This window comes from Dreissena polymorpha, chromosome 9 (genome assembly GCF_020536995.1).
Source record: "Dreissena polymorpha isolate Duluth1 chromosome 9, UMN_Dpol_1.0, whole genome shotgun sequence".
NCBI classification, from domain to species: domain Eukaryota; kingdom Metazoa; phylum Mollusca; class Bivalvia; order Myida; family Dreissenidae; genus Dreissena; species Dreissena polymorpha.
This window is the reverse complement of record NC_068363.1, coordinates 87,643,502-87,662,953: the sequence shown is the minus strand read 5'-3', so window position 1 is coordinate 87,662,953 and position 19,452 is coordinate 87,643,502. Positions and strand designations below refer to the sequence as shown.

At 37.4% G+C, this 19,452-nt stretch overlaps 1 protein-coding gene across 1 annotated transcript; it reads right to left on the bottom strand.

Moving 5' to 3' along the window:
* Positions 1-12,352: 12,352 nt before the first annotated feature.
* LOC127846241 (uncharacterized) lies at positions 12,353-12,862 on the bottom strand. The gene has a single exon (XM_052377411.1). It carries the CDS (start codon positions 12,860-12,862, stop codon positions 12,353-12,355), a length of 510 nt encoding a protein of 169 aa, XP_052233371.1.
* Positions 12,863-19,452: the final 6,590 nt, after the last annotated feature.

Here is a 19,452-nt window from a genome sequence, read left to right as displayed (position 1 = left end):
TGTAGGTGTGCAAATTGGCTGTGTTATTATTATATGATTTAGATATTATAATGCCCCCCTTTGAAGAAGATGGGGTATATTGTTTTGCACATGTCGGTCCGTAGGTCGGTCCGTCCGTCTGTCGGTCCGTCCACCAGATGGTTTCCGGATGATAACTCAAGAACGCTTAGGCCTAGGATCATGAAACTTCATAGGTGCATTGATCATGACTGGCAGATGACCCCTATTGATTTTCAGGTCACTAGGTTAAAGGTCAAGGTCACAGTGACTCGAAATAGTAAAATAGTTTCCGGGTGATAACTCAAGAATGCTTAGGCCTGGGATCATGAAACTTCATAGGAACATTGATCATGACTGGCAGATGACCCCTATTGATTTTCAGGTCAATAGGTCAAAGGTCAAGGTCACAGTGACTCGAAACAGTAAAATGGTTTCCGGATGATAACTCCAGCATGCTTACGCCTAGGATCATGAAACTTCATAGGTACATTAATCATGACTGGCAGATGACCCCTTTTGATTTTCAGGTCACTAGGTCAAAGGTCAAGGTCACAGTAACTCGAAATAGTGAAATGGTTTCTGGATGATAACTCAAGAATGCTTACGCCTAGGATCATGAAACTTCATAGGTACATTGATCATGACTGGCAGATGACCCCTATTAATTTTCAGGTCACTAGGTCAAAGGTCAAGGTCACAGTGACTCGAAACAGTAAAATGGTTTTCTGATAATAACTCAAGAATAATTAGGCCTAGGGTGATGAAACTTCATAGGTACATTGATCATGACTGGCAGATGACCCCTATTGATTTTCAGGTCAAAGGTCAAGGTCACAGTGACAAATAACATATTCACACAATGGCTGCCACTACAAATGACAGCCCATATGGGGGGCATGTATGTTTTACAAACAGCCCTTGTGTATTATTGTTTCTAATGGTTTAATAATCATTATTTTAGATTTTTTTGTACTTTTTGCTGAATGTTTGTATCAATGTTGGCTCAAACTGAGTGTGTACATTATTTTGTTTATTTGATGTAGTGGGTTACAATTTTTTTATGCCCCCTATCGAAAAAGAGGGGGTATATTGTTTTGCTCATGTTGGTCCGTCTGTCCGTCCACCAGATGGTTTCCGGATGATAACTCAAGAACGCTTAGGCCTAGGATCATAAAACTTCAAAGGTACATTGATCATGACTGTCAGATGACCCCTATTGATTTTCAGGTCACTAGGTCAAAGGTCAAGGTCACAGTGACTCGAAATAGTAAAATGGTTTCTGGATGATAACTCAAGAATACTTAGGCCTATGATCATCAAACTTAATAGGTACATTGATCATGACTGGCAGATGACCCCTATTGATTTTCAGGTCACTAGGTCAAAGGTCAAGGTCACAGTGACTGGAAATAGTAAAATTGTTTCTGGATGATAACTCGAGAATGCTTACGCCTAGGATCATGAAACTTCATAGGAACATTGATCATGACTGGCAGATGACCCCTATTGATATTCTTGACACTAGGTCAAAGGTCAAGGTCACTGTGACTCAAAACAGTAAAATGGTTTCCGGATGATAACTCAAGAATGCTTATGCCTAGGATCATGAAACTTCATAGGAACATTGATCATGACTGGCAGATGACCCCTATTGATTTTCAGGTCACTAGGTCAAAGGTCAAGGTCACAGTGACTCGAAACAGTAAAATGGATTCCTGATGATTACTCAACAATAATTAGGCCTAGGATCATGAAACTTCATAGGTACATTGATCATGACTGGCAGATGACCCCTATTGATTTTCAGGTCACTAGGTCAAAGGTCAAGGTCACAGTGAAAAAAAACATATTCACACAATGGCTGCTTCTACAACTGAGAGCCCATATGGGGGAATGCATGTTTTACAAACAGCCCTCGTTAGCTGAGATTTGCATACACGTTTGATAAATATAGTAAGTCGTTGCAGAGACACAAATTATTCAATATTGCACTGAAATGAGTTTCAAGTTTGCTTTTCAATCAGTAAAAGTGACAAAAAATACATTTACGCAGTATGTGTGCGAGCAACTGCTTATAGAAATATATATATGTTCCAGTGCTTAGCTATTTGATCTGGAAATCAGGGATGGAAATTAGGCTTGATTGGTCATTGTTGGCTATTTACAGTACCCGGGGAACATGTAAGTATACTTTAGAGTACCCGGGGACATGTAAGTAGTACCTAAGCTGACAATGACCAATCGAGCTGAAATAAGTGGTTGCCAGTGAGCCCCGGGCAAGTAGATATTGGCTCGGGCAACTCAATGGTCAAGGTCAAATTGAACTTGCCAGGTACAGTACCCTCATGATAGTTAGAAATTATTTGAAGTTTGAAAGCAATAGCTTTGATACTTTAGAAGTCAAGTGGATCTAAACACAAAATTTAACAAAATATTCAGTTACTCAGACAAAAAAGGGTCATAATTCTTACAAAATGCTTGGTACAGTTGTCTGCGCTTGTTTATAGATTGAGGTCATGTTGGTAAAGAAGTTTGCAAAATATGAAAGCAATATGTCAAGGGACATTGAAAATATTTGAGGTTGTATGCAAACTTTAACATAGATTTATGAATGATATGCATATTCTAAATGGAAAAAGGGCCATAAGTGTTACAAAATGCTTGATACAGTTGTCTGCTTTTGTTTATAGATTGGGTTCATGTTGGTAAAGAAGTTAGCAAAATAAGAAATCAATATGTCAAGGGACATTGAAAATATTTGAGGTGGTACGCAAACTTTAACATATATTTATCAATAACATGCGTATTCTAAGTGAAAAAAGGGCCATAATTCTTACAAAATGCTTGATACAGTTGTCTGCTCTTGTTTATAGGTTGGGGTCATGTTGGTTAAGAAGTATGCAAAATATTAAAGCAATATGTCAAGGGAAATAGGAAATATTTGGGGTGGTACGCAAACTTTAACATTTGAACGCACACGCCGACGCTGGGGTGAGTAGGATAGCTCCACTATATATATTTCATATATAATAGTCGAGCTAAAAATCCAATACTTGTTATACCCAAAAATACTAGTTATTAATTCAATGCGAACAATACCTTTTGCAAACTAAATTATTTCAAGTTATATTGAGTCTGCAGTGAGAACAAGTTTCTTAAAGAAAATGTTAATATTCAAGTCAAATTGATGCCGGTGACAGAGCAAATGATTAAGCAGTATTTGCATGCTTTTAGGAACTCCGTTTATAATAACATGACAATATAAAAGTATAATTAATTCATTGCTTATCATAAAAAAAGCAAAGCAAAGTAAGAGAATATTGCTTTCTTTAACGAAAGTAAAAAATTCATAACATATCTAACACCGAAATTTAACGATACGTGAATTTTGTATGACTTCCGCGAGCATTAGTATTTTGCATACTGACGCGGTTTTGCTGCCATTTTCATCTCCAATACTAGGCTCATCCTGCATTTTTCCTTGCTTAATTTCTAATATGATCCGGTGCCGTTTCGCGTATTAGCCGGAAACGCACACAAGTTTCCGGTATTATCCGTTTTGGTTAGGCTTCGTGGAAGAGCAATTGTGGAAACATAATGCATAATCCAGTAATAGCTTATTATGCATCGATTATGATTGTGTTATTAGACCTTAATGTGTGACATTTCCTCTTGGGTTATGGGTCTTGCATATGACTCAGCCTCAGGTGATCGAAAACAACTGTGGTTGGTGTCATGGCTGTGACTCATAAGTTATTCGAGATACGACAGAAAAATCCTGTACATAAATAGTACAGTAGACTCTCTGTAAACCGGACGGTCTCGGGACCGGCCTAATCGTCCGGTTTTCAGAGAGTTCCGGTTTACCAAGAGTTTTCATATTGCCGAAATATACACGGTATTCATTGTGTACAGAATCACATAAAAATAAAACAAACCGTATACATTTACATGTACCATGTGATAACTGTACGCAGGTACTGATGATGTTAATTGCATTCTTAAAAATGTGTTTTTAATCGATTAAAAGCAAATACAGATGGATGGATATTTAACAGTCATATTTCTAACAGTTTATCTGACAAACAAACAAACAACCATTTCAGCGTTCAAAACATGGCTATAAGATCTTTTAAAATACCCGAGTAGATCACAAGAAAGTGATCGTCGCAACGGCATGCAATAATTTCTTAATTAAATTGTTTTTCATAGGCGATAATAAATAATTAATTAAACGATCGAGTCAATCACTTTTTGGTGTTACCGCACGTCTATTATAGACATTCACAGTTTGTTTACATTACTTAATCGGAATCCCATAGCGCGGTAACGACTTGACACCTTTATGGTTTGTTTAATCCGATTATCGATAATTGCGCGAGCAAAATGTGACACCGCACTCGCTTTGCCGACTAGGTATTTTTATTTTCACGCCTCGGGCATCTTGAGAATTTAGACCGTCCGGTATACTCAATGTATTTTACGTTGAAAATGACAAAATTTACGGAGATACCCGTCCGGTTTCCGGTTTTCAGAGAGTTCGGTTTATTCAACATTTTTTAACAAAAAAATAGAAGGAGAAAATACGGGACTGGCCCGACCGTCCGGAATCGGGAGAGTTCCGGTATTCCGAGAGTCCGGTATTGGCAGAGTCTACTGTATTTTCAAGTCAAAAAGGCCCATAACTTCGTCATAGAAATATGATTCGCGTCGCAATTTGATGTGCATCATCATTTGATTTTGATATACACTCATACCAAGTTTCAATGAAATCTGCCAAAACTGTTCCAAGATGTAGCTCAAGAAAAAGTTTACTTATTTTCAAGTCTAAAAGAGCAACAAATCTGTATTTGTGAATGGATAGCGTTGACATTTGACGCGCATCATCCTCTTAATATATGTAGCTGAACATGTCTAGGACACTTCATGGATGATTTCCGAATAATGGGGCATGAAACACTCAGCGGGTCAGCAAGACAATGGAGCAATTGTGGAAGGCAAAACTAAGAACATACCGACCATATGGGATCAACGTACATGAATAGACATTCATGAAAGGGCGCGATTTCATCAGAACACCATGTAACGTTCTCTTACAAAATGCGGGAAATACCATTTAATGCCTTCATCAACCCACTCTTGATTATAATAAGCACAAGGCCAGCAAAACCTGTCGCATTCGCCACAGTTGGCTGACTCGATTTGACACTTGCATTTGTATATATGTATCCCGGAAAAAAGCAACTTTTTGGAAAAAAACCACTAATCTGCTGGTACAAATAAACATGACCGATTTATATTCCTTTCAAAATCAAAACCGTTATTATATAAAGTAAGCTATCATTGGTTGATTTAATGGACCAGAGTTGTTTGTACCGGGGTGTTTGGTGGGTTTTTCTAAACTCGTGCTTTTCCGGGATCAGTCTATTATCTGGGAGGATATCATACTCAAAATTATATTTTATGCACTTGCCACAAATGCACAACTTTGCTGACTCCATCAAGATATCTCTGACGGACATGCCCATGACGGCTACCATTACCGAACAAAAATGCATACAAAACATTACCCGGACGTCCGGGTAATGTTTTGTATGTAACGTTGTGGCAACGTAATATTTGGGTCGCAACGTCGGCAACCATTACCGAACGTTGCATACAAAACATTACCCGGACGTTTCATCAAACGTTGCAGTTTGGTTGTCACAATGGTGTATATGAAAGTTTTCCCGACGTTTTTTTTTCCAAACGTTGCTGCAACGTTGTATTAAGGTTGCATTCAAACGTAGTATTTTTTTATTCTTTTTTTTAATAATATAAAAATAAATAAACTATTTACTGTCAACCGCCCTACAGTATTATCGGCAGATATGCACACTGTCAAGTCCGTTTCCTAGAAAGAACCAGTACTTGGTGTCTAAAGAGGAGATAATAAAACGCTCCCCGAGTAGGAATCGTACTTTATAATAATACAGTTCATGCATAGTAGTTCTGGCTTCCATAACTTTAAATGTCGCTTTTTATGATTTTTGACAGGCGCGACTTTATAGTTATGGACCAACCCCATTAGGAAAGTCAACCAGAAGTTGCCGAAAAGTTGACAATTAACAAAGACCGGTCCAAAACAGCTTTTAAATGCAGTTATTGGCCCAAATCAACCTTGATCGGAAAGATTGACATTTTTCACATTTAACTGATATATTTTTTCATAAAATACTATCTTAAACATTTAAAATTTATCTATTCTGCTCTTACTTATCGAGAAAAACAGCAATGTGACAGACTTTCTTGAAATGCGAATCTCCCGAGATTTCACGGTCATATGACGTTATTTCTATTTTTAGTAACATACCATGTGCTCACGTATTTTCAAATTCAAATTCAGAATGACATTTCCCGGTATTTTAGATTATTCTGGCTTGTTTTGTAAACAAATTGTACTGTAAATACAAACTCAAAGTAAATTTTATTTAAAACTCATGATTCCCACTGAAATCAGTCTTATAATCCACCAGACGTAAGTTGTTAATCACAAATAATAGATTTCAGAAAACGAAAGTAATATTAACAATTTCAGCAAAAAATGTCAAGGTCGATCCGAAAGTATCCAAATGAAAACTTGTCACGTGACAAAGCGACAACGGCCTCAAAATTGTGAATTTCAGACTGATGAGAGTTATTTTCATCTATTGTAAGATGCATTTGAAACATTTGAACCTTAAAATATTCCCCGATGCAGTATTTATATTCATTCACCAATATATGTAGAAATGTATCCAAGAAAATTAGCTTTTTTGATTTATAGCGTGACATAAATATGTTACGACTCTGGTTGACTTTCGATACGGGGTTGGCTTCAGCGTACAGGTATGTCAATACTATATAAACTGTACCCTGAAGTTTGTTTAGCTACATGCATAATAGCAGCAATGAAAATATGATTTCTTGTAAATTTTAGAAATTCAATTTTTTAAATTTTACAGATCAGTTGCTTAAACTTAAAGATGCAAAAGATGAACATTAACTCAAAATCGCCGGATAAAATATTTTGTTTAAGTTGTGTAATGCATTAAAATGGTTGAATCTAGTTTCAAAGTTTCAACAAAAAATATATATTCAACATTTTTGTCTCAAACTTTAATTGTCACCGTGGTGTAGTGGATGAAGTGTCCGCCTCGGGAGTTGGTGGGTTCGATTCCCCCTCGGGGAGCGTTTCAATAACTCCTCTTTAGACACCAAATAATGGTTCTTTCTAAGAAACGAACTCGAAAATCGCCATAACTGCCGATACTAATCGAAAGAGCGGTAGGCAGTAAATAATTTATTTTTAAATTTTATATTATTTCAAAAATACGATTAAAAAATACTGCGTTTGAATGCGACATAAATACAACGTTGCAGCAACGTTGGGAAACGAGAGCGCCGATGGCGTTGAAAGCATAGTTGCAAGATACAGGGAAGTTGCTGCTGAAGTAAATGTTTAGGTCAAAATATACTAAATAGTTTCCTTATATGGTTCAATGTAAAAGCGACAAATTTGAGCGAAAATAAATACAACATTTTGCACATAGAGACCCCCATAACCATACCTTTTCTTGACGGGCATTCTTAGCTGAATCGATTTAAGCAATAAAAAAGATATGTCATGTTCAAACCAAAAAAGAATTCGACTCAAATCAAAATCGACTGTTTTTGCACCTTCTTTTTTCGGCCGTTTTCTAGTGGATTGTAACCTTTTGCAGTACCATTTTTTACTTTAATCTCTACATTTATCCTATTTCAGGTATTAACTAGTGAACACCTATGCTTACCCTATCAATATCTCCAAACGATAAAACCAGAACAACAGTCTAAAGTGTAAAACATGCCTTCGAGGAAAATATGATGATTTGTTTAGACAGGGACCTATACAGTATAGGTCCCTGGTTTAGAGAGTAAAGACCTTCATGACTCGATTATTCCTTCATGACTCGATTATTCATTCATGACTCGATTATTCATGACTCGATTATGTAGTTTATTGTAACCTTAACAATTTCTGACATCACGAGTCGCCTCCCTTGTTGGTTCATGCTTAATCGGGAATCCTCGGACAATTCCGCCATATCGTGGTGTGGCCTACTGTCCGATGCGTTCAGATTGGTTCATGCTACCAAAATGTTCTATTTTTAGTACCGGGAATTCCAAATCGTGACGAATGTGAATGGTTACAAAATGACATAACTATGAAAATAAATACGTAGAATAACATTAATTCACGCATACCATTGTGCAACCATCCGTTTTCTTTTCCGACTTGATACATTTACGGCATTCCATTTAATATTTTACAGACACAACACTCGTCCAGAATTGACATGACGCCTTATCAGTGATCGCTCCGCCCACTTAATCACGTGGCTCAGCGGGAAGAAAACCTAGACAAGCTAACACCAAAATGGCTTCTTTGCCTATAGACTGCATATAGATTTACGCGATATTCCGGATGATTTTATGGACTTGTTTAACACCATATTACACTTGTAAAGGGGTTGATGCCATTTAGTTATTCTGCAAATGCAAAAAATATACGATTAAAGAGAACATCAGCTATTTATAACGGGTAAATCGGTACATAAAACACGCTATCAAAACGCTTGCGCGCTTACCGAAATCGAACCCATTATTACGTGTAATGGTGGTATTTGCAATAAATTAACACTTCACCGGTATTTACCCGTGTTATTAACAAAATTATTACCGAAACATTCCCCCTACCCGTGTATTTGACACGAAATAGCGCTTTATAACTGGGAATTCGGTGAAGTTTTACGCGCTTTCTGACGCCGGGTGGGTACCTTAATCCCACATGTTATTGCGTATGAAAGTGATATTAATCATATTAAACATTGCTTATGGGACATTTATCAATCACTATAATTTAAAGCGCAAAAACAACACAGTAAGTTTGGACATTGTCTGATATAAAATTAGCGTTGTACGAAATGGAATACGGTCAGGTACCGACTTCCCCGAAGTTACCGCATTTATTGGTTAACTAATATCAGTAATAATTTAATAACTCTTTTACAATAGCATTTATCGATACGCCTTTATTAAAATAATAACAAAATGGTTTTCACTTGTTTCTGACACACACAGAAACGCGATTTTTAACGGGGATTTCGTAAAGTTACACGAATTGGGTACCAAAATTCTCAATTATTTTACATGCACACTTGACATAATAATACTTAATAATGCTTAGTTATTGCTTATATGACATTTCAAGTTTTTGAAATAAATTAATGTTCTATAAAGGGGATCTCGGTAATTCTTGAAGCTTCCACTCGCTCTTGTCAAGACCGCATTGCCGCGTTGGAAATGGTATAAATTAAATTCATCTAACTTATCTTTCTGGATACCAAATGTCAGAGATGCATTAACCCTTTTTACACCGTTTTTGCCATATTTCATTTCCGTTTTTTAATCCGAACAAAATAAACGAAACTCGTTTTTAAAATGAGATCTAGGCATTCGAGCTCCTAGTGTGGATTAAAAGCGTTTATTGGTGACACCACATGAGTGCAAATGTGTAGATGCCGTTAATAAGATAATATATCACATGTCACCTTCAAATAACATGTATGATATCAATTATGTGCATTACTATCAGAGTAATAAAACACAGCCTGAATTAGGATTCATGCTGGGTTTTATTTCTCTTTAAGTAATGCAGATGAACCTCGCTTCTGACCTAGTAACTGATAAAACTATTTTAAAAAAAGTGAAATATTATGTGATAATCAGATCGATAACATAAACTATTTAAATCTGCTAGTATATCCGATAAAAATATATTATAATTGTCTTTGACAGTGTTGACGTTCAGTTGATCGTGGTGACGACCGCATGTATTTATACATCTCTTACACTTCTCAAGATCTCTTTTCGGCTTTGGAAACGATATAAATTAAATGTCACCACCTAATCTTTCAGGATATCGATTGTCCGAGTTACATTATCCCCATTGACACCGTTTAACCATTTTAAATCGTTTTTTAAAGAGGAAAACAAAAGAAACTCGTTGGAATAAAAGTGAACCTAAACATGTAGCTTTTCTAGAAAATGGCGGACAGGTCGTTGCTAACGAGTGCGCCCGTTTAATCGATCGCTGATTGGTGGATCAATTCTAGTGGGCGGAGCGATCATAGATAAGGCGTCATGTCAATTTGCGCGAATCCATTAAATTTGATGCCACATTTAAACCGTTAGCTCTACTCGTAACGTTAATTTCTGGCTCAAAGTAAATCATTTTTAATTTCAATTAACACATCTCTTTTACTTTCAAACTCTACTTCATTAAATCCATAGAAAGGCAGGTCAGAATCCATGTCATAAATCAGAAAACATTCATCGTACTCCGCTATTTTTTTACACATTTACAAAGAATGAAAGTGCTTTATGCCCCACTTCCTGTTGAGAATATGTTAATTTCTATTTATAGTTAACCAATGAAATTCTACATATCCTTAAACCAGGGCCTAATGACCTCTCCCAGAACAGTAAACAAAGGAAATAGAAAGTAGGTGTGAGATCACTATCATCCAGAACAGAATTGTTTTACGAACGAAATTTGTTTTAGTTCCTTAGAAGGTTTTTTCACGTAAAACGGTCTTAGAAAAATTCACTAAAAACGATGTCAGCAATATTCTTGGAAGAAAACGTTAGAAAAACGTTTCTAAATAAAAAAAAGTTAGAATTACCATATACTATATTAAATAGATATTTCGTCTGATTTTTGATCAGGTAAGGCTTCATAATGGTCAACCGTTCCATGTCGGTTTTCGAAATGTAGCTCTAACATAAGCATAGTTGCGTAACCGCAACTATGCTAAAAACGTCGCAGCAACGTTAGAAAAACTTCGGGAAAACTTTCATATAGACCATTGGTACAACCAAACTGCAACGTTCGAATGCAACCTAAATACAACGTTGCAGCAACGTTGGATGCCCACTGGGTGGACGCCGGGCTGTTATGCTGCGGTTACACCATGTTCCCGGCGACCACGGCAGTCCCGTTTCGGGCCACCATGGAGGAAACGGGATGAACGTGAGGCAACGTAGGGGAACGGAATAGCCAAATGTGACACAACGGGGTTGCAGTGGATGCCGTGCCAAAATTTTAAACTGTCAAAAAATTTGCCACGGCAGTCACGGCGGAAATGAGAAACGTGATAGAACTTGTTAAACGCAACACAAGTTGACAGTACGTAACAGGCCGTAACAGAACCCGAAAAGTGTCCGTACTCTGACGGGAATCCTTTTCATTCCCCGACATGTTAAGTTTCTATCAAGTTGTGTTACGTTTTGTTACGCTTTGTCAAGATAACCACGGCAAGCTAGGATAATTGATAGCCGTTTTGCTACGTGTTTATTCCGACCCGTAACGGTGTGTTGCGTTTTGCAGGCAGATGCGTTACGGCCAGTTGAGTTGTATTACGGTCTGAAACTGTTCGCGCGGTCGGAAGCTGAGTATATACAAGCCGTGCTTTTAAGGAAACTTCCATTTCAGTCTGAACACTCGATGAGCAAACATGCCACCAAGAAAGCGCCGAACAAAGGCTACCCCCCCCCCCCCCCCGCGCTGAAAACGACCTTCAAGTGGAGGAGCAACCTGAAAGTACTTGCCTTCCACCGCACAATCAAGAAGTACCACCGCACGATCAGGAAGAAACCACGCTCCTGTTGATCCGCCCCTTTTACATGAGGAAGAAGAAGAAGAAGGAGGTGCATGCGGTAGGAAGACAACAACCCCTAGGGTAATAACAAAATTTACTGAAGAAGAAAAAGAGCATATAATTGACTTCCTTCAGCAAAATCCAATAATTTACTCAAAGAGGCTGACAGGTTACAAAGACGCCGCGGCCAAAGACAGGCTCTGGGCGGAGCAGACCACAAAGATGAAACGCAGCCTTAGTGAATTGAAGACGTGGTATGAGAGCATGCCCACTAAACTTGGCAAACTGAACAAAGCAGCAACCAAGTCAGGGCAAGCGGCAGATGAATTCACTGCAACTGAAAAGTAAGATTTATTTCACTTCTGCGGCATTTAAGTTGTAATTTTCGACCTTCATTATAATCTTATATTCTAGATCTAGGAATAACTCATTTAAGCAGGCCTTGACACGAACTTTTTTGACAGGGTCCCGGAGGGAACCCTACTTTCAACTTTTGGTGACCCTCACCAAAACTCGGGTTCCCTCCTGTTTCGACACACAGCGTAAGTGCAAATAAGTACAAGAACATACTAGTACACATTTTAATTGCATTATTCAATTGAAGTATTTTCAAATGCGTATACTTGAATGTGTTATCCATAATCATTATAGATTTGGGCATCCGACATATGTCCAACTCCACCGACTTCAATCCATATGAAACGATACTGGGCATCAACTAATGCAAGGAGAGGGATACTGTAAAATCCCTTGTAGTTGTGGTACAGGGAACCTGTGTTTGGTGGCTTGCTGATAGCAACATGCTTCCCGTCTAGAGCCCCGACTGCATGTGGCAAATTCCACTTGTCTTCAAATTCCTGGGAGATTGATTTCCACTCATCGGGTGTCACAGGAACGGTTAACACTTCGTCTTTGTAGGCCTGGACAATAGCGCTGCATACTTCAGGAACCATATGCCAAATTGCTGCCTTACTGCACCGAAACGCATGAGAGATTGACGAGTAATTGTCTCCTGTAGCCAAATGCCTCAGAGTCAGTGCCAGTTTCAATCCAGGTGTAAGGGCGGAGCGATACTTCGTATCTTGTCTTGAGATGACTTGAGATATCCGTTCAAGGATCTCGTCGAATAGTTCTGGGGGCATCCTCAGATAATTCTGAAAGGTGTTGATATCTTCGTTGCGGAGTTCCCTGGTAAGAAATGCACCAAAGTGTCCTTGCTGCTGCCTTCTAGCTTCCGATAGCCATGGACGAACACACAGGGACCTTGGCCTCCTTGTTCGTCTTTTCCCGGACGTTTTTGCTTCTTTCAGCTCTTTACAACGCAACGATTTTATTAATGCTGCAAATAAGCAGGCAAACACACAATCATCCTCGTCGTTCACATCTATGTCACTGGAATTATTTTGTTATAATAAATACTGTTGCTTGAGAGTTTTCTTTTATACCTGGAGCACAATCGTGCCCGAAGCCTCTCGGATGTCCACGTTTGATCCACACGGTACCTTGACAGAACGTGAAAAATGAATGACACACGTGTACAACGTATCAGACCTGCATGGTAAACGCAAACAACGTGCGGTAACTTAACAGAACGCATCGTACCTTTAAGCAACATTTATACATCCGTAGCAGACCGTGGATGAAAACTTAGCGCGCCGTCGAAGGGCCGCCATTTCGCTTCGACGGCACGTCACGGATACCTTGATAAACCGTGAGGAAACTTAGCACAACCTTGGATTAAAGGTCAAAAATTGCAAAAGTCACACGGCGCGATACGTTTCTGAAAAACGGGATTGCCGTGGTCGCCGGGAACATGGTGTAAACGCAGCAATAATTTAGCTAGTTGGAATTTGAATAGCAATACCAGGCTACTTTTGACGGGTGTGTTTATCACACTTTCTGGTGTAGTATAACAACGTTTTCAAAGTATAGAACATTCCATTGTACTGGTACTGTCACAATGCCACGGGTTTTCAACACTAAATTGCACATGGATAATTCGCAGATACCCAAAACTTCTTGTACTTGCGAATAATATCCATATTTTGAGTTTTTCTTTAGCACAAACCGTCCATTTTTTCTTTTCAGATATTTAATCACGCCACTGTCTACAGCTGTATGCATCCTGGCAGCTCACAATTCCGTTCGGACTTCTACTTCTACTTTGTTACTTCCTACAGTCAATTGCTGACTATGACAGGAAGGCGACTGTCTGGGGACAGCGAAATGCTATAAGTCACGTGTTCAAAAAATATATACAGTATGTACACGAACGTGATGTTAAATGACTAACGAAATAACATGGTGACGAGTGATGTCAAATATTTTACATTGACTAATGATAAAAGTATAAAAACAAGAAATTAACATTTATTTCGAGACAGGCGCCAAACCTGTAGTAAACTAACTTCGGCTGGTGCTACTCTTACGTTGTATGGAAGGCCATTCCAATACCTGATTTTTCTTGGGAAAAAATAATTTTGATGATATGTAGTTCTATAGAAGGGTACCAGGAAATTAAGAGATTTCTTGTAATTGTAAGATGTTCGTGGTCTACATAGATAAGATGATTTTCAATTTTATAGAGTAGTGTCAAGGATGTGTTTATTCTTCTTTGTTCTAAAGTTTGCCAATTTAGTGTCTTTAACATCTGAAAAACGCTACTGGTGTAATTGTAGTCATTAAGCACATAACGCGCTGCTGACCTTTACACTCTCTCTACTTGATAAGTTAAGTTTTTCTGCCATGGATGCCAAATTGAAGAACAATATTTCAGTTGCGGTCTAACATATGTTTTGTACGCTGTTTCTTTTATTTCTTAATTATTTGTTTTGACATTTCTTTTGATAAATGTTAGTGTATTATTAGCTTTAGTTGTTATGTTATTTATATGCCATTTTCTTTATTTATGGTGAGGTAGACCACCGTATCATCTGCAAAGAGTCGTGCCCTACTTTTCAATGAGTCTGAAAGGTCGTTAATGTAGGCTAGAAATAAACAGGGCCCCAGTGCGGACCCTTGGGGTACAACTGAAATCACCGGAGATGCGTTCGATTTATGACATTTAACAACTACGGTTTGTGTTCTATGTTTTAAAAAGAAGAAATCCAGGAAGAAGTATTGATATTAACACCAAGTTTGAGAAGTTTGTATACTAGGATGTTATGGTCTACTTTATCGAAAGCTTTACTTAAGTCCATTTCTATTAGGTCAGTTTGTTTACCAGCTTCTAGGTTATCATATATTTCTTGAGAGAAGGAGATTAGTTGTGTTTCACAGCTATGTTTAGAACGGAATCCGTGTTGGAATGGACTAAGAAGATTGTTAGTGTCAAAATAATTCATGAGGTTTGATACAATGATATGTTCCATTAATTTTGAGGATATTCAAGTAAGGGAAATCGGCCGATAATTACATGCTTTACATTTAGCACCATTTTTAAATATTGGGACAACCTGTGCAGACCTCCAGTCTAGTGGGACGGAGCCAGTGTCAAGTGATGCGTACAAGATTTTGGTCAAATATGGTGCTATTTCATGATGAAGTTCTTTCAAGAGACGGGGTGATATAAAATTTCGTCTGGGCAAGATGCCTTATTTGGATTTAAGTATTTGAGCATTTTTTCTACACCAGAAAGGGTAATGTTTATGTTATCCATTTTACTTGAAGTAGTTGGATGAATTCCAGATTTATTAGATTTATTTCAGTTTGGTGTCTAAGATTCATTGGTTTAGGCTTGGAGAACACATATTCAAATTGTTTATTGAGAATGTAAGCTTTTTGTGTGGCGTCAGTATATGTTATTCCATCGAGGCAGCTATACCACAGTTTTCATTCTGTTTATGTTTTATGTATGAGTAAAAAATGTTTTAGTTGTTTAAATTTTTCCAGTAGTGTTTACGTATTTCTTTTTGTATTGATGCTTTAATTACGGTTAGTTTAGTTTTTAATTTTGCATAACTTTTATTGGTGCGGGTAGTATTCTTTACTTTTATTGTGCAGTATGTCACGTTTATGGATGAGTCTAATGATATTTTTGGAGAGCCAAGGGAGATCACGTTTTGGTTTAGTTTGTTTTATTGGGATATATTTATTATCCCCCGTCATAGGCGGGGGATATTATTTTGGCGTTGTCCGTCCGTCCGTCTTTTCGTCCGTCCGGCACTTTTGTGTCCGGAGCCATATCTTGGAAGTGCTTTGGTGGATTTCATTGAAACTTGATATGAGTATATATATATAGATAAGAGGATGATGCACGCCAAATGGCATTGTACATCATTTGTTAATAACGGAGTTATTGCCCGTTGTAACTTAAAAAATGCTGTTTTAGTGTCAAATATAACACTTTTGTGTCCAGAAGCATATAGGCTGGGGATATCAATTCAACGAATTTGCTTGTTTGATAGAGTTTCTATGATGTCTTTAAACTGGAGCCAGAGTTGATTAGGATCTAAATCAGGCTTGGTTTTGAATTTTTGTTCAATTTTTTTTATTTAAGTCAGACGTGAATTGTTCCCAGTCTGCTTTACGAAAGAAAAAGTTTTACATTTCGTATTGGTTGATAAGGACGTCCTATTGGCATATTTATCTCATGGAATACGATGTCATGGTCGGACGAGCCGAGGCCAGGCAGTGTCTTGGTAGAATGAATCTTACTTGGTTGGTTTGTTAAAAGTAAATCAAGAACATTATTGCCTCTTGTTGGCATTTTTACCATTTGTTCCAGATAAAAAATAGTCATGTTTTCTTGGAAATCTTCATATATATTTTTGAATATGCACGAGTCCTTAATTGACTCATTGGATCAATCAAAGTCTGGCATATTTAAATCACCCAGGACCCAGATTATGCTTTTTTGTGGAATCATTTTTATTGAGGACCAGAGATAATGGCGACTAATATCATCATGTTCATGTGGTTTATAAAAGGATGATACATAGATAGATTTCAGACCTTTTATGCTGATTTTCGCCCATGTGATATTACAGTCAGTTTTGAGGTCGGGCTGTTCCTCACAGATTAATCTTTTTCATATGGCAAGAAGTACCCCGCCGCCTTTGCCTGACGTACGGTCATCACGAACCACCATATAGTTAGAGTCTGTTGGACGTTAGAGTTCCAGGTTTTAGCCAGGTCTCAGTACAAGCAATAATGTCAGGCTTAGTTTGATGAATTACTAGGTGAAATTCCGGGATTTTATTGTTCATTGATCTACAATTTATATTGAGTATGGTTTGACTTATTATTATGAAGTGGCATTTTTCATATACCAATAGTCCATGCATCGTTGCAGACAAACTTGGATGATAATTTGAAAATTGGATGATAATTTGAAAATTTGTTCATGTAACACTTGCGAGTCTTCTACATAAATTTTCGACACCTTATAATTGCCGGAACGTTCCTTGAATCCCACTTTTTATTTCTCTTGTCATGATCTTGCATCATATCAAACAAATTGGTAGCCTTTATTACACTATGTCTTTTCACGAACGTTTCTTTATAACTGGCTTGGTCACGAGTATTTGTTACCACTATCCCTTATTCTCATAGTATCGGCCCTCCACATTGTGTCGTGCCTTTGACGAAAGCCCCTCTCAAAAAGTGCTGAACAGTAAATGTTTTTCAATTTTTAGAAGTTTTAATTTATTTGCTGTTTATTAATGACTATTACGACGATCCTTCTAATGATTTCCTTTTCATGTGAAAGTAGGTCATATTTATTTCTGGTCGATATTATGATAACACATAATTGTGTTAGTTTGTTTTTGGTTTATTTGTAGGTTTATCAAATGATGTAAAAGCCGCTTATTTGTGAAAAAAAGGAGAAACATTTTTCTATTTATAAACTATTTTTAGAAAAAGAACATGCGCATAGTAACAAACCTTAGCAATCAATCAGAAGGGCCGATATTATAAGAAACAGTGTACATGATACTCATTACTACATAGAGCTTAGACTAGACAGTATTTTGGCAAAAAATTACCGATTTTTATGCAGTTTTTGTTGTTATGTCCAAGAATACACATTAAACTATAGATTGACGTATTAAACATGTATGTTTTTCAATCTCTTCACATAAAATATTTACATGTTTTCATTAAATGGGCCGATACTACGGATACACATGCATAAGTAATACCACTCATACTTGGAAGGGGCGATCAACTTCTTCTTTGAAGCATAGGTCTTCATTGGTCTTGCAGGTATCATGGGGTACCCTCATTATTGAAGTAGGAGAACTCGCTACAACAGTCTCACGAGGATACGCCAGCTCTTAACAATTGCTGGGTAGAAAATATCGTAAAGCGCTGACGAGGTATTAAGCTTTATCTGTGTTACTTGATAAATAAACTTGTTCAGCGGATGTATTACTGGGCAATATTGTGTAGCCATCAGCAGTTTGGCATGTAGGTCCATAAGTGCCTACTTGGTTGGCAAGCTGTCTTTCAGCTACATTTTCCCATATGTTTGGGTGGTTCTTTTCAATGTCTTCTGATTCTCCATAACTGAAAGTTTACTGAAAATTGAAGGTGCACATTTGCTGCCGTTGGGAGCTGTCTATTCACACAGTTCGTTTTGTACACACTTCGGTACCCAAAGTTCAACTGGAGTTTCTGATACTGCAATCAACACAGCTCCTACTTGCCTGCATGTCTGGGAACAAACAACTGTGCAGTTACATTATCCAAAATAGGGTACACATTTTATTATGTCTAGCAATACATTAAAAAAGCTTAAACTCGTTCTCATTATACAATTGACTTCGATAGAGTGCATAAAATGTTTCAGCTGGAAAGCATAGTGAGTTCGAGCACTGGCTTTGTCAGTCTGCTCTGTGTAAATAAAGTATGTTTTAATATCAAATTCTTCGACTGCTGGTGGCTTATACAGGTCCTGCATAGACTCAGTAATCTGACCGATCTTTGTTAGTGTCAGCTTGTCATAATCATTTATCATACCAGCGCATTGATAGCTGCCTGATATAACGTTGCCTGATATATATCATTCTAAGCCTTGCCTGATATATTACAAAAAGATCATGCAGTCATCTGTTATTCTATATATCTCTGAGCATTGTTCAATGACTGCTCATTTGAATGTCGACACACATTTTCAGACACATTTTGCCCAATATGCCAAAGATGTGGCAAACCAGCACAATCCTTGCTTTCTTTGGCAATGTCGGGTCAATGTTAGTTGCGACAATACCTTCTTGAGTTCATCAAACTTCAAAGCTCCAATCTGGTTGTAAGATGTGCACTTCGGCGTATGTGTATTGCAATAAGCTATCGGAAGCTTAATAAAATGATCGTGTCATTTTATTGTTTGCTAAGAATAATTTCAGTAACATCTTAGATTTTTAATAGACTAATTTTTATTCGTATGGCTCCATCCGAAATTGTGTGAAACCCCAATACTAAGAAAAAGTGTGAAATAGTCACACAGTTATACATAGGTTTAAAGGTTTTTTGTGTGTTTATAATTGTTGCATTCGTCTATGTATATAACTGAACAATTATGCATTATTCGGAGAGAATTAATTTAGATAAATAAACAAATAATTAGCTTTCTACATACTTTTCCAATATCCTGGTTTTAAAATGAGCACCACTTCTATAATGTTTGAATACTACGTTTTACAATATAATTCATAAATAGTTAAAAAGTGCTTTATGATGTATTATAAAAAGACGGTATTGATCGAAAAACGCTGTATCATCACTTCTT